The sequence below is a fragment of the Sarcophilus harrisii genome, chromosome 6, assembly GCF_902635505.1.
Source record: "Sarcophilus harrisii chromosome 6, mSarHar1.11, whole genome shotgun sequence".
Classification (NCBI taxonomy): domain Eukaryota; kingdom Metazoa; phylum Chordata; class Mammalia; order Dasyuromorphia; family Dasyuridae; genus Sarcophilus; species Sarcophilus harrisii.
In genome coordinates, this window is record NC_045431.1 from 175522947 (window position 1) to 175539447 (window position 16501).

The 16501-nt window shown below is 41.5% G+C and overlaps 1 protein-coding gene across 5 annotated transcripts in view; it reads right to left on the minus strand.

The window, feature by feature from the left end:
• WRN (WRN RecQ like helicase) overlaps window positions 1–16501 on the minus strand; it is a 92287-nt gene that overhangs the window by 12788 nt on the left and 62998 nt on the right. For all 5 annotated transcript variants that reach the window (XM_023505646.2, XM_023505649.2, XM_023505648.2 and 2 more), the window contains 4 exons: window positions 9524–9626; window positions 8711–8823; window positions 7223–7337; window positions 1621–1752 (listed from right to left, as the gene is read on the minus strand). In XM_023505646.2, the coding sequence (XP_023361414.1) occupies window positions 1621–1752; window positions 7223–7337; window positions 8711–8823; window positions 9524–9626 (463 nt within the window). The remainder of the gene's footprint in view (window positions 1–1620; window positions 1753–7222; window positions 7338–8710; window positions 8824–9523; window positions 9627–16501) is intronic.

A 16501-nucleotide genomic window follows, 5' to 3' on the forward strand; every position in this document is an offset into this window, starting at 1 on the left:
TACCGCCCTGGCCGTTTGCATCAGGAAATTAGGGGAATATTCTTTAGATAAGTTCGCTGGGTGACAGCTTCTCTCCCAGGGTCTTCTTTCACCCTACCTTGACCTGCTGACCTCACAAGGTCTTGGAAGATCCTGAAGTGGACTTACTGCTCATGGGAAAGCTGCTATACTCCCAGAAGAGGCAAGAGAAACCTTCAAAGGGAGGTTTTAAATTACTTCCATAAACTTTTCACCCTTCCCTGCTAGACAGGGCACCATGTGTGTGAGTCATAATACCAGGGTTATTTGATACAGGGCATCAAGTTACCTCACACTAATTGCACCACTGCTCCTAAGTAATCAGTCCTTGGACATTTTTAATTTTGTGATTAACTGACAAGTCCCCTTATTTCAGTCTCCTGGGAAGGAAAGCTAATTACACAGCCAAATATACCAAAAATAATAACAAAGAGCACTACAATGAAGGCCACACCCACTGAGCATGGAGAACCAACTGCCTCTGAAAGGCCGCAGGTCCATGAGAGGAAAGTGTTTTGGAAACCTTCCAGCTACCCTGGCATGGCTGGGACTGTGGTTGTCATGTTCCACACAACTGCTCAAGTCCACATATTTGATTTTTCAATGGCAATTCTTGGTTCCTATTTTTAACAGATTTCATCCTTTCTAAATGGCTTCCTGGGGCACAATGGCTAAAGTCTCAGATATTTACTAGCTATGTGACTCTGAGCAAGTCATATACTCTCTATCTGCCTCAGTTTTCTCATCTGTGAAATTAGGAAAATAACCCTGTGTCCCTCCATAAAGCATTATGAACTCTTAAAGTGCTCTGTAATTGCTAATTATTCATAATCAACAAAAAGGATGACTGGAACAAATCTTGACAAATTGTAGAGCTGTTCAGCTCTGTCTACACTAAGCCTTACCAGCACATAGTATCTGAAATAGTCAGAAAAAAGACTTTAACATATTTAACATGTATTGGTATACCTGCCATCTAGGGGAAGGGGTAGGGGGAAGGAGGGAAAAAGTTGGAACAGAAGGTTTTGCAAGGGTCAATGCTGAAAAATTACTCATGCATATATCTTGTAAATAAAAAGCTATAATTAAAAATAATAATAATAAAGTATTTAAAAAAAAAAAAAAAAAAAAGGACAGTCAGACCAGGGTCAGCAATAAAATCACTTTAAGGCACACAATGCCTCCTTTCCAAAAAGACTTAGGAAAGTACATCATTCTTTTGGAGGGACACACTCCCATGAAAGCAAGGAGGAATGAAAGTCTTTGAACGGAAAAGGATTTTGAAATTGCATTTAATTCTTTAATCTATGAGTTTCCATAAGTCTCTGCTTTGAACAAGGACCTTGACGAAGCTGTACTCTGGGGCATCTGCTTGTCTCAACAGCATGATGTCCATCTACATATGGTAGTTAGAAAGGCCGGTGATACTAACACAAGGAATCCAACCAACGCTGAACTTAGCAAAAATCAAAGACACAAGAAACCACAAATAAGACCAAAAGAGCAGCTGCCCAAATGACAGCTTGGAACCTTCAACATTGTCATGACATAAAGGGGCATGAAGCTTGGCAACAACCCCTCAGGATCAAAGGTAACACTCACCAAAGACATGTTCTTTTCCTGGAACAAAGAGTAAGTGATGGAAACCGACTTGGGAAGTGGAATGTGCTCACATTTCTTTGCTGAACTATTCTTCTCTTTCAATCCAGGTGAAGGGCTGGAAAACAAGTCTGTCTACAAAAGAAAAGAGAGAGTAGAGTCTGTGTTTTTTTGGAGGCAAACCAAGAGCTTCCCAAGTTTGTCCAGAAACAAAGACAATGTCATGGACGGCAAAGGGATTCTGGAAAGTAGGACTATGCAAGAAAGGGATAGATTCAGGTCAACCCATGTAAAATGCTCATGGGTGCATATGGATGTGGGAGCAAGTTTGCAGACTCACAAATGCAGAGATGGGCATCTACTCCAAATCCCTCATGATAAGGAAACAGGCCTCCAAGAGAAGAAATAATGGTTCCAAAATCCCAAAGGAGAGAAGAATTTGAACAGAAGTCCTGAGACTCCAAACTTTTCTTCAGTAGACTACACTGCCTCCCTAGAAAGTCTGAGTCTTCCCTCTGGCCAGGAAAGGCATGCCAAAAGACTTTTGGCTGTTCTCCTTGCTGTTAATCTAAATGCTAAAAAGCAACACAATTTTAGAAGGTTCAAAAATTGCAAACTTCCACTACTTATAATGGAACTTTTAAAACAGGAAGACTTGTGGAATGGAAAGGAAAACAAACTCCCTAAAGGGAAGCACCATCTTATTTCCACCTTTGTGTAACACAGGCACCTCACTCACAGTACTTATACTTCCCTCAGCTCATCTTTTTTTCAGATTTATTATTGTTATTCTTTTTTTCCCCAAAGGAGAACACATCTACAAGCAGGAAGGCCTCTTGGAGGTCATTAAAGTCAACATTTTACAGATGAGGAAGCTAAAGTCCAGAGAGTGAAGGCACTTATCCCACAGTCCAGATCATTTAGTGAATGACAGAGGCTGCATTCAGGAAGACCTACTCTTGGGGGCAATTAGGTGGCACAGTAGATAGAGCACCAGCCCTTTAGTCAGGAGGACCTGAGTTCAAATGTGACCTCAGTCACTTAACTCCAAATGCCTCAGCAAAAAAAAAAAAAATAATAATAATAATAATAAAATTAAAATCTAGTCTCAGACACCTTATAGCTGTGTAAACCTTGTTCAGTCCCTTCATTTCTCCCTGACTCAATAATCCCCATATCTACAATGGAGAGCATAGTACCTGGTGTATAACAATGACCTGGTACTTAATACACATTTGTTTTATGCCTTTTTCCTTCTTTGACTTGCATTACATCCTAATTTGTTTCCCATTTTTATTCTCCTTCATTTGTCACCTCCAATGGCGAATTACAATCCTTTGCCTTCATGTACTGGTGGGTCCATTCTCTAGTGGTTACATAGTGAAGGAAACCTCCGATGACATGAAAAACAGGGCTGGGATAATAGTAAGTTATCAGAAAGTGCTTGAAGGTATACAAAGCACTTTACAAACATTATTTCAAATATCAAAGGATTATTACTTGAACCATCCTGGGAGGTAAGTACTATAATGACTCCCAATGTAGAGATGGGGATCACCAAGGCAGGCAAAAGCTAAATGATGTGGCCAGAGCCAGAAAGGATTTAAATTCAGGTCTTCCTGACTCCTGGTCCACCATACCACTTAGTGAAACAATGATCCATGAGGATCTGTATCTCAATATATAGCTAAAGTCCATCTGGAGGGTCAGGTCAGATGTCTGAATTTAAGGTAGGAAGAAAAGGATGACAGTGGAACTGATTCTATACTCTCAGACTATGCCTAGATCCAAAACTCATGAACTTAAGGTTCATGAATCTTCATGAAAACATCCATCCAAAACTCATGAACCTAAGATTCATGAATTCATGAAAACTCATGAATCTAAGGTAAAGCTCAGGGCTTTTTTATCAGACAGAAGTATCTGCATTGGGAGAAAAAAAAAATTAGGGAAGACCATAAAACACAACCACTGCAGAAATGTGGAAGCCACAGCCCTTGTTGGCTGGAAGAAAAGGTCTCAAAGGAGGAGGGAGTGAGTAGCTCTTCCCACACATGCACATCTTCCCCCAACCTCACCACTTGGGCTTCTTGATGTTCCCACAAAAATCCTTAGTGTTAGATCTGTTCCAGTCCCCTTCTGGAATCTATTATGTTTATCTATTGCTCCCTCCAGCTGGGGGTCTCTAGGAATCCAAGCTGCTATTTGCACATTGGCAGAGAAAAGAACAATACCCTCTCTAGAGCATCTGAGGCATGCCCAGACTATTTAAGAAACTGACCCTGTTGAAAAAGGAAAAGAACCACACTTTGCAAGAGAACCTAGAATCATGATCTATACCTAGAGTCTTCAGGCTTGAAGGCACACTGAGGCTAGAGAGGAGAATCAAAAGCATTATGAGTAAAGGGTTCAGAGTCTAAGCCCCTGGGGTGGCACTTGATCAGGCCTTGACCCAATTCACCTATAGGGAACTTTCCAAGGTGTCAGTCTTAGGTCCTCTGGCAAGCATACCAAGTTGGTTCCAAATTTCACACTCCCTCTCTTCCCCTATCCACCTCCTCCCCCTCACCCCTGCAATGACTATCCAGAGTTAATCTTACAAGAGTTGAAGAGGAAATTCAACCTTGAAAAAACGTCATGAGTGAAACAATGGAGTTAACCCTTCTGTTTAGTGAAGCGCAATATAATGTCATTCTGACAGTCTTATGAATTAAAAATAATTCTCCTCAGGCTCTTCAAAGTTTTGGTCAGAAATACTAGTACATTCAATAATTTTGTCAGGCTTTCTTATGTTTGAGGATCTGCATTTCAATGAGCATCACATACAATGAAAAACACTATTTCTGCCTCACAGGAAGCTCTTTCAGGCCCCTAAAACTATGGAATTAGAATCTGCTTCCAGAGCTGGAGCTTATTTGAAAAGATTCTTTGCATTTACATTCATGAAATTCAATCAAACTATTTCCTCCTAATTCCTCCCTAAGACTTTGTAACCAGGCTTGTGCTCCTATCTTCAGCTACAGAATTGTGATTAGAAACAGAAGCACAAATGCTGTCATGAGGTTTTTCTATATATCTGCCCCTCCTTTTCCCTACTTCCATAAAAGAAATTTGGACAAACAATGAAATCTCATTTATAATGCCTTTAAAAACTCCTATTTTTGAAAAGAAAAAGCATCAAAGTTGTTATTTGTGCCCTTGGAGATATGATTGGTGAGGAAAGATCAGCCCTAATATGTAAACTAACTATCCCCAACCTATGCAGAAAATTCAACTCTAAATTAGATACTCATGAAACTCTCCAAACCCTATTTCCCTTCAAGATGGAGAAAACACAGTCTTTTAGAGGCATCTGGGACTAAATAGGGTTTTTTCCCCCTAGCATTATTTATAATTACAAATTTCTGAAATGAAGTATGTAGAGGGAGGAAAAGGGAACATGCTCTTCTTTAAAGGAAAAAAAATCACCATGAAAATATAACTTGGACTCTAGCTATTCTCAAATTCAATCAATCAATAAGCAGCATGTGCCAAGTATTATATTAAGCACTGGGTATACAAAGACAAAAGTGAATTAGTCCCTGTCCTGAAAAGAGATGACACCAATAGTACCTATAGCAATTAGTCCACAGAGAAGAGCTCCCAACAAAGATGAGGGTAATAGGGAGGGAGAATGCTCCCAGCTCCTGCAGGAATTTGCTCCTGAATCAAGTTTGAGGCACAGAGACGGAGGAGGTAGTGTCCTGTATGAGAGGGACCACAGGCCACAATGGTTTGGACTACAGCGCACATGAAGGGAACATCAAGAGAGTGATAAATAAGAACCAGGGAAAAGTGAGATAAGGACAAGCACAATTGGGGAGTTTATGTTTAATCCCAGAAGCAATGGGAAGCCGTAGAAGTTTACTGATCACGGGAGGACTATGCAGAGATTACTTTGTAAAGCAATCTGGAAGCAGGGAGTCCAGAAGAAGGGTGACATGGTCCTGAATCAGGGAAGATGACAAGAAGATTCTCCAAGACCAAACAGCTGATGGTACTAGCAGAGTGAGTGGAAGAAATCAAGACTAGAAAGGCCAGTGGTATCTCAGAGAGGCTCAGAGGGGAAAGACCCTGAGCTCTGCCAAGAGGACAACCAGTTCTAAATGCCCAGTAGGCACTGGCAGTGATCAAAGACTGGTACAAAGATATGTACCTGGAATCATCAGAGGCGATATGAATACTCACGGGGGCTAATGAGGTTACCTGCCTCATAGAGAAGTTAAAGTCCCTGGACCCCTGCTCAGGACAAGGCTTTTATATGACAAAAAATAAAATGCAGACAATTCCAAAGGAAAACAATTATCTTGAAATACAGTTATCAAAATATTTTAAAAGCAAGTTCACTAAGGTGAAACAGCCCTGGAGTAGAGGGAAAAGAAGATAATCCAGTTGATTCTTGATGAACAGTCAATTAATAAATAAGCATTTATTAAGTACCTACTATGTGCCAGGCACTGAGAACATAAAAAGTGACAAAAGACGGTCTCTGACTTCAGGGAAATTAAAATCTAATGGGGGAAACAACAAGCAAACAAATACACACAAATAACCTCTAGACCAGGGGTCCTCAAACTTTTTAAAAAGGGGGCCAGTTAATTGTCCCTCACACTGTTGGAGGGCCAGACAATAGTAAAAACAAAAACTTTGTTTTGTGGGCCTTTAAATAAAGAAACTTCATAGCCCTGGGTGAGGGGGATAATCGTCCTCAGCTGTCACCTCTGGCCCACGTCATAGTTTGAGGACCCCTGCTCTAGATAGAATAAACTCTCTTTTTAGAAAGAAGACCCTGGAATTAAGAGGGGTTAGGGAAAGCTTCCTGTAGAAGGGGGGATTTTAGTAAGGACTTAATGGCAGTCCAAGAGATCAGCAGTTGGAGCAGAGGAGGGAGAACATGGCAGATCTGGGGGCCAACCAGAGAAAATGCCCAGAACTAAGCAAGGGCAGGTTGTGTTTAAGGAACATCCAGGTGGCTAGAATCTCTGAACTGGAGAGTACGTTTTTTGGGACCAAAGTATAAAAAGATTGGGCAGGTCATAAAGAGCTTTGGAAACCAAAAAAAAAAATATTCTGTATTTGATCCTGGAAGTGATTGGAAGCCACTGAAGTTACGTGAGTAGGAAAGACAATATGATCAGACCTGGGCTTTAAGAAAATCACTTTGTTGACTGAAAGGAGGATGGACTGGAGAGAAGAGATACCTGCGACAGGCAAATCCACCATCAGCCATTGCACTAGTCCAGCATGAGGTGATGAGAGTCTGAACCAGGGCAAGGACAACATCAAAGAAGGAAGAGGGAAGTATTTAAGAGATGGTGCAGAAGTGACATGGACAAGGTAGAGAATGAGCAGTCCATGACCTTTTTGCAGAGGAAATACACCTATCAAGGAGAGCCCACCACACATCTGCCAACGTATGAGAAACCCAGTGTCCACCACAAAGGGCCACAGGTCATTTCTGTTAGGAGCACATTTGACTGCAAGAGCACTTGTTAGATGGCAAAGAGAGGCTGGAGTAAAGAGCAGGCCATAAGTGGGGAGGTCCCTTGCCTCCACTGCATCTTACCGGAAGGTTGTTTGTCTGGCTGAAGGCTCGGATAACCTCCACAAGAGGGGCTAACATGGTGCATTTGGCCTCTGACACACCATCAATGTTTTTCAGACTTTCCAGGGTACTTGGCCTGTTGAAAAAGATGAGATCTACATGAAAAAGGCACTCTACACACATCTAGGTAGGAATTGACTGACAATGGTTCCATTCTGATTCTCAACAAATTAAGGGGAAAAGGGGCCCAAATGATGAAACTCCTTTTTCCTAGAGATGACAGGTTAACTTGGGCTCTGCTATCACTTTTGGGCTATGTGAGGACCCAGGGTATAGTGTTGGCATTGAAGTCAGGTAGACCTGAGTTCGAAACTACCCTCACTCCCTAACAAGTCCTGGGACCTCTGCCTCAGTGTGCCCACTCTGTAAAATGGGGATAATAATGGCATCTACCTCCTAGTGTACTTGTGGGGATCAGATGAGTTAACATCTGTAAAAATCTTAGCAAACTTTAAAGCACAATATAAATGTCAGCTGTTATCATTAAGTAAACTCCACAAAGAATACATGATAGTTTCACTCGAAATATATCCAACAAATTAACAGGCAAGCAGCATGGGTCAACAATCTGAGAAATGTCTCCTTACCAGGAATCTTGATTTTATGAGGAATATCACTAAGGGACAGTATTTGGTCAAATGCTGTAATGACGCAACCCTTGCTCTGGAGCCCATTCAATCTGAGGGGACACAAGCATGGAAGCAAAGGAGCTGTGGAAAGAAGGGAAGGGCTTCCAGGCAATGATGAGAAGGGTAAACCAGTCTAGGCATGGATGCCCATCTGCAAATGGCCCCCAAACCAAGCAATAAAGGAAGTTGTCTAATATATCTACATCATTAGGTGAAAAATCTGGAACTGGCAGGGTCCCAAGAAGTTCCTCTAGATACCTCACTTTAGCAAGGAGCAAACCAGGTTCAGACAGGAGCAATGACTCACCCCCAGTACTCCGCTTGGGTCTGGGGACCCAGTCATATTCACACTCACTGATGCCCTGACTGTGCCAAAACTATACTGGGGACTTGGGGATGGGGAGACAACCCAGAGGGGAAAAATGGCAGATAGAGCTAGGGGCAAGGCAAAGGTCAAGGTTTCATAACAAATGGGGATAGGAGACAAGGACATCTAAGGCCCCACTGGGGTTTTCCAGCCAGGAGATTGGGAGGTTGACAGCACAATAGGGAGTAATAAAGAAGCTAGAAGAGTGAGCTGTAAGTGGAATGATCTCAGGTAGTGAATAAATCCTATTCTTAGCTCCAGAAAGAAAAAGTATCTACTGGATCTCAGGTAGGCAGGCTGGAGACCCAGCTATGGAAATTCCTTTCAGAAGTGGATCAAGGAAGTCAGAGGAACAAGCAAGGGATGAAATGCATCATATACTGTGGTCTAGGAGGAAAAGGAATTGATATATATAAGCATCCCTGACACTCATGTGGTAGTGCGCAGACTCACCTCATCTTGGCCATATCTACCAGCACCTTGTTGGTAGCCAATAAAGCTGGAGGGATGTCCTTTTCGCTGGCCTGCTTTTGCCTCGCTTCCATCAATTTGCAATATAGTGCAGTCTGGACAAAAGAAAATCACAAGCCCTACAAGTCTCAAAAAAGTACACTCAAATAAAAAAAAGTCTGCCCATAGAGTTGGGCCTCAGCCAGCACATGATTCCAGAATATGGACAGATAATGCAATAAATGAAGTTGTCTGATGTGTCTATATCATTAGGAGAAAATTTTGGAGCTGGCAGGGTCCCAAGAAGTTCCTCTAAATACCCCACTTTAGCAAGGGACAAACCAGGCTGAGACAGGAGCAGTGAATCTCAGATTTCCAAAGGGTATACGTGGGCCACTCCATGCAGAGCAATCTCTAGTCCACTTGAAAAAGAGTCACCCAGTCCTTGCCCAAAAATCTAGAGCAAGGACCCCAGCCCCCTCACATACTGACATGGTGGGATTGCAGAAACACCAATATCACATGGGCATAATCATGGACACATTTTGGTGAACACTGACATAATACTTTCCATATTGACAGTGGACCAGTCCCCTGACCCCTTCACACCTGTCTCCTCTAAATTATAAAATGAAAGGTTTGACTTTTTTATGACTCTTTAGACAATGATAGAAAATAGCAATGCAAATATTAGCAATCCTTTTTATTACAGATGATCCAATAGGCTCAAGGATTGTCCAATGTCACCAAGCCAGTCACAGCGGGACACAGATATTCTGTCCCAAGGAACAGCCTCCCTTCCTCACCCTGATTTACCTGAAACTGCTGCTCTTTAGATGAAATGGATTCTGGGGAGTCACAGGAACCAGGAAGAGGAAGAGGAAGAGGAAGAGGCTTCGCTGGTGATGTTGGCCAAACCCTACATGATTCAAAGGAAAAAAAAAAAACTTGAGGTGAGAGCAAGGTGAGGCTTTCATTTGTTTGGCAGCTATTTTCCTACCAATTCCATTAATCAAAGCTCCCTGTTTAGATACCACTGCTTTTTTGTGACTATGGAAATCCAGCAGGCAGGCATGTGGCTGACATTCAAAATCATGTCACCAAAAAGCAGGCTTTTCTATTAACGAATGATGAGCATTTCATTGTCAACTCCCTCACAGAGGAAAGAAAATGATGCCTTAGCAAAAGTCAAAGGAGGAGTAGAGAAATGAAGACCCAAAGCACTCAGGAAGAAATAAGGAAGAAGCTCAACATGAGTATTTAAATAAGATTCGCATACTTGAATTATCCTCTAGTCTGACATTTCAAGCAATTTGCTAAGCACTCAAGTCCATTAATTTACTCAATCTTCCAAAAAAAAAAAAAAAAAAAAAAAAAAAACCCTGGGAACTGATCTCTCTCTACAGAAAGGAATGTCTCCATTTTATAGAGGAAGAGTCTCAGAAGTAACTTTATATTATAGTGTGGAGACAAATAGAGTGAAGTCAAAATATACAATTCATGAACTTTAAATTTATGTAGACTTAGGGTCTTGAACTTGAGGAAAAAGTAATTCAATTTAAGGAATTCTGGGGTGTTACAGTACTATCACAGTCTACTAAGCGAAACCCAGGGACAACTAAAAATGAATTCAAACAGCAATTTTGTTCAGTGTGAGATTTGATTCTGATTGACTCTACTCCTTCTTCCCCTTGATATTCTAGCCTTTTTGTCCCTTTGGATGAATGTTATCCTTCCTTCTAACTCTGCATAGTCTGCAAGGTATTGCACAGATAAAGAAATGCATCTAGGCCCCATGGCCACAGGGCCTGGTCAAGAGGATGGCCTCTTGTTCCAATGATTCTGTAGGGCAGTTGTCCCATGATTCTTGACCTCTAAATGTAGGCTAATTTCCTTGGCCTTGAGACACGGCTCACTCCCAATTCTCTTCCCTTTATCATCTCCTTCACTAACTTCCTCCAAGAGAAGGCCTTTGGGTTCCTTGTCTAATCTCTCCACATTGCCCTGGTAATCTTGTTCCATCTATCCAACTATCTCTTAACCACTCTACACTCCCTCCCCTCCATCTTCCCCCAATCATCCATCTCACAGCTTCAAATGAAGGGTAGCCTGGAGCCCTCTAACCGGACATCCCAGCCGCACCTCACACCATAAAGAACTCATCATTTCCCCGCTAAGTTAGTCTCCTCCCACTTTCCTCACAGTTGGCAGGGATGCCAACATGCTTCCAGGTACACAGTCCTCTTAAGGGGAGAGAAGAGAAGGGCATGCTGTGGAGTCCTGGCCTCCTCCCTCCCATCAGCTGCCAGGGCATAACTTTAGGCTTCATTCACTCCCTCTTTCCTGGATGACTATAACAAGTGGTGACCCTGGCTCTCATCTCTCCTCTCTACAATCATCCTCTCTGCTGATGTCTCATCTGAACTTCCCAGATCTGGAGGGAAGCTGCCCCAGGCTTCCTAGGCCAGCCACTGAATTGTGTTCCCTCCCAAGACCCTCAGCTGTTTCCCACAACTCCACCTCTCCCAGCTGTCTTCCCTGGTTCTGCCCCCACACGTAGCCCAAACCCAACACTGCCATGACCCTGGTGCAAGCCTTCATTACTGAGTGCCTGAGGGTTGGTCTCCCTGCTTCAAGTCTGTCCATCCTTCACTCAGTGATCTTCCAAAAACATAGGCCTGGCTACTCAGTGAACTCTAGTGGGTCCCTGTTATCTCCAGAAGCAAACCTAAAATCCTCTCTTGGGCTTTTAAAGCAGTTCATATTCGGGCCCCTTTCTATCTTTCCAATCTTTTTACACCTTACTCCCTCCTTCCATATACTCTGCAACCTAGTGCTGTTCCTTGAAAAGGACCTTCCATTTCCTAACCCCTGCCATTTTCACAGGCCACCTCTCTGACCTGGAAGTTTCTGCCTCCTCATCACCCATTGCTAGCTTCCCTCAAGTCCCAGTTAAATACCACCTTCTGTAAGAAACATTCCCAACTCCTCCTCAACCTCAGTGCTTTTTCCCTCTGAAACTATTTCCAATTAACTTGCCTGTATCTTGTTTCTATGCAGTTGTTGGCAGGCTGTCTCCCCCATTAGTTTCTGAATGCCTCGAGGGCAGAGACTATCATCTGCTTTTCTTGTAACCCCAGAACTTAGAATTCTGCCTAGCATGTAGCAGGGATTCATAAATGTCAGCTTACTTGACATTAAAATCATTTTCCCAAGTCACAGGTTTGCCATCAACGTCACCCTATCCTCATAAAAACATCAGCTGTTTCCTCTTAGATAAAGACTAGAATTTGCCCCTCTCTCACTTGGTCTTCCAGCCATGCTTATACTGTGCTGCCGCCCCTTTCCCCATCTGCCCATACTAAATCAGAAGCTCATGAAGGACTCAAACAGCTTTCTATTCCTGCTTTTTGTTTCACAGTGTCCAGCAAAGTATTCTATTAAATTGAAAAACACTAAGTTAGTCAGAATAGGATAAGGTCAATCAAGAGACATCAGTGGTCCCATGATCAAAACCAGTAAAGGAGAACAGCTTTGACTGAAGTAGAATTTGACCTATTTATTTTAAAATGTTTATTCAATTCTTCTCAAATTAATTCGTCAACAGAAATGACTCAGCTACAGAACAAACACTGATTGCAGGATCTCCACCAAGTGAGACACTGCTCACAAAATCACAGACAGTCTGAAGGCTTCTCAGAGGCCTTCTAGTGCAGCCTCCTAATTTTACAGAAGAGAAAACTGAGACATAGGAAGTCAGGTGTCTGCCCAAGACTATACAGGAAACAAAGGGGGGAAACCAAGATTTGAAATCTAGTCCTCTAGTCCCCAATTCAGTGCTGGTACACTGCACCACCCCATGAAGGAAATTAGACCAGGGCAAGACCTTGCCCCTCATTTCAGTTTCTGATGGGTTCACAAGAAAGGAAGGGGAAAAGAAATGGTTATGTGAGAAAGAAAAAGTCACTGTGAATTTGGTGCTAAATAACTGAAAGTCGCACCTAACCAAAGAGTGATCTGTGAAATTGTCAAATCCCTCATATCAAGTCAGCAAGCAGTTATTAAGCATCTACTCTGTGCCAGGCCCTGAGATAAGTACAGGGGATACAAAGAAAGGCAGAATATACTTCCTGTAGTCAAAGAGCTCAAATTCAAATGAAAAAGACAACATACCAACAGCCATGAACAAATAAGCTATAGACAAGATAAACTGATAATCATGCACAGAGGAAAAGCGTTAGAATTAAGGGGATCACAAAACTACTCTGAAGGATTTATGATTAAAAATGCTGTCCATATCCAGAGAAAAACTGAATGTGTCTGAATTCAGACTAAAGCATACTCTTTTTTTTTACTTTATTTTTCTTGAGATTTTTTTTTGGGGGGGTGGGGGTGGGAGAAGACTATGTTTTCTTTTGCAATGGAAAATGTTTTGCATAACTTCACATGGTGCTTTCTCAATGAGGGAGGAGGAGGTGAGAAAGAAAGGAGAGAATCTGGAACTCAATGTTTTAAAAAGCAAAAGTAAAAAATTGTTTTACATGTAACCAGGGAAAATAAAAATCTTAAAACATAAAATTAAGATGGCTCCCAATACTCCTATAGAAGATGGAATTTTACCTGGGACCTGAAGGAAGGAACAGGGCAGAGAGGAGAAGAAAGAGCAGCGATGGGGGAACAACCAGAAAAAAATATGCCAGGAATCAAGAGATAAGAAGGTCTGGTGAGATGAGCAAGGTCAGTGCTACTGGATCATGAGTATTGGGGCAAAGAAAAGTGGGGGAAAGGGGAGAGGGGCAAAGTATAAGAAAATTGGAAAGGTGAGATGGGGGCAGGCTGTGAAGAGCTTTAAAAGCCAAAGAAGCATTTCATTTTTGATTCTAGGGGTCAATGGAGTTAAGTGAGATGGGAGTCTTAAACTACGATTGGTCAGACATTTGCTTGAAGGTTAATTTACCCAAATAGAGAATGGACTGAAGTGGGGAGAAGCCTGAGGTAGGCAGATTTCCAGCAGCTAGTACAATGATGCAGATATAGCAGCATCAGGAGAGCAGGGTATACATATGAGAGATGCTACAGAGGTGAACTCAACAGATCTTGGCTACAACTTGGATATTGGGGCAGATGGGGAGGGGAAGAATCTTTTTAATTGTCAAATAACGTGACTAATACTAGACCTTGGAAGCTGTTCAGTTAGGGATTCGTCTCTTAAACTCTGAGCATTAGTTTCTCATGTAAAATAGGACTTTATCTTACATAGTCTTTTATAGTTTGGGACTAACTGAACAGCTTCCAAGGTCTAGTATTAGTCACGTTATTTGACAATTAAAAAGATTCTGTCTCCAGACTTCAGCACCAAGGATCCTTCAAGATCCACAACTCCAAGAGAATAGGGTTTCTCAGCCCTGGAACCTTCCACTCCAATCCACCCCCTTTCCCCAAACACCTCCACCATAGTCACTGGACCCAGATCTGCCTGGCCTGGTATCATTAGCCCAGGAGCATTCACAGCCAGATTTGGACCTTCCTTCTCTGACTGAGAAGTCATCTCCTCAGTCTGTCTCATCCCTCACATTGCTGATGAGGTGATGGACCAAGAACCAAAAGAAAATTCCATCTTGACCTGAGACATGCCTTTGGATCATGACCCCAGGCTCCAACTCTCCATCATCTGTAGGCTCTCACTTGGTACTGCTGAAGGGATAGCCTACTCCAGATGCCAAAGCTAATGCTATCAGAGCGTTATCACAGGATCCCAGAAGGCAGGGGGTCAGTCTCAACCTAATAAGACTTTCCCCAGTCTACAGCTAATCAAATTCCATTTCATGGTCCCTCAGTCCTTAAGTTTCAGAGACCCTGTGCAACCAGGCCAAAATGTAGACCGAAGGCCCTGAGGAAAAAGGCTTGGAGACTTTTCTTCCCATGGATAAAGCTCTCTCTGGTGGTCCCTGCTCTGCAGCCAGCCCTCTGCCCCTTAGAGCATTTGACCATTTGATGGAACCTCAATTATTCCAGAGGTCCTGGTCCCAGTGCTTTGTCCCATTGGGGACCATAAGGCCTGAATAGAGTGGCCTCCTTGTCTCTGAATTTGCAGCCCTCCATTTACCCAGTATCTAGATCAGAGGAATGGTGTCTAAGCTTAACAAAGTGGACACTTCATCAAAAGGTTCCTGAATTAAGTATATCCAGTTTTCTGGCTTTCCAGTAGAACTTTACCAAACACAATTTTCATCAAAAACAATGCAGGTCCAGAACAAGGCATTCCCATTTGCCTATTTCCTAAATACAATGACCTCTTTAACATAATCCTAAAATTGGGAGCTTCCAGTTCTCTCTTATATAGTTTTTATGGAAAGAATGACAGAAGAAAGAAAAGATGGAAGGGAGAAAGAGAAGGAGAGAGGAAGAAGGGAAAGAAGGAGGAAAGAAAGGAGGGAAGGAGGGAGGGAGGGAAGAAAAGGAGGGAAGGAGAGAGAGAGGAAAGAAAAGAAAAAAAATTTTGATTACATTAAATTAAAAATTTTCAGACCACAATGCAATAAAAATTACATTCAACAAAAAGCCAGGGGTAGACCAAAAAATAATTGGAAACTAAATAATCTCATATTAAAGAATGATTGGGTGAAACAGCAAATCATAGACATAATTAATAACTTCACCCAAGAAAATGACAATAATGAGATATCATACCAAAATGTGTGGGATGCAGCCAAAGGTAATATGGGAAATTTATATCCTAGAGACCTTCTTGCATAAAATAGAGAAAGAGAAGGTCAATGAATTGGCTTGCAAACTAAAAAATGCTAGAAAAGGAACAAATTAAAAACCCCAGTCAAACACTAAACTTGAAATTCTAAAATAAAAGGAGAGATCAATAAAATTGAAAGTAAAAAACTATTGAATTAATTAATAAACTAAGAGTTGGTTCTATGAAAAAACCAACAAAATAGACAAACCCTTAGTAAATCTGATTAAAAAAAGGAAAGAGGAAAATCAAATTGTTAGTCTTAAAAATGAAAAGGGAGAACTCGCCACTCACAAAGAGGAAATTAGAGCAATAATTAGGAATTACTTTGCCCAACTTTATGGCAATAAATTCGACAACTTAATTGAAATGGGAGAATACCTTCAAAAATATAGCTTGCCCAGATTAACAGAGGAAGAAGTAAATATCCTAAACAGTCCCATCTTAGAAAAAGAAATAGAACAAGTTTATTAACTAACTCCCTAAGAAAAACTCCCCAGGACCAGATGGATTTATATGTGAATTCTACCAAACATTTAAAGAACAATTAACTCCAATGCTATATAAACTATTTGAAAAAATAGGGATTGAAGGAGTCCTACCAAACTCCTTTTACGACACAGACATGGTACTGATACCTAAACCAGGTAGGCTGAAAACAGAAAAAGAAAATTATAGACCAATCTCCTTAATGAATATCGATGCTAAAATTTTAAATAAAATATTAGCAAAAAGATTACAGAAAATCATTCCCAGGATAATATACTATGATCAAGCAGGATTTATACCAGGAATGCAGGGCTGGTTCAATATTAGGAAAACTATTAGCATAATTGGCTATATCAATAACCAAACTAACAAAAAACATATGATCATCTCAATAGATGCAGAAAAAGCTTTTGATAAAATCCAACATCCATTCCTAATAAAAACACTTGAGAGTATAGGAATAAATGGACTTTCTCTTAAAATAGTCAGGAGCATATATTTAAAACCATCAGTAAGCATCATATGCAATGGGGAAAAACTGGAACCTTTCCCAGTAAGAT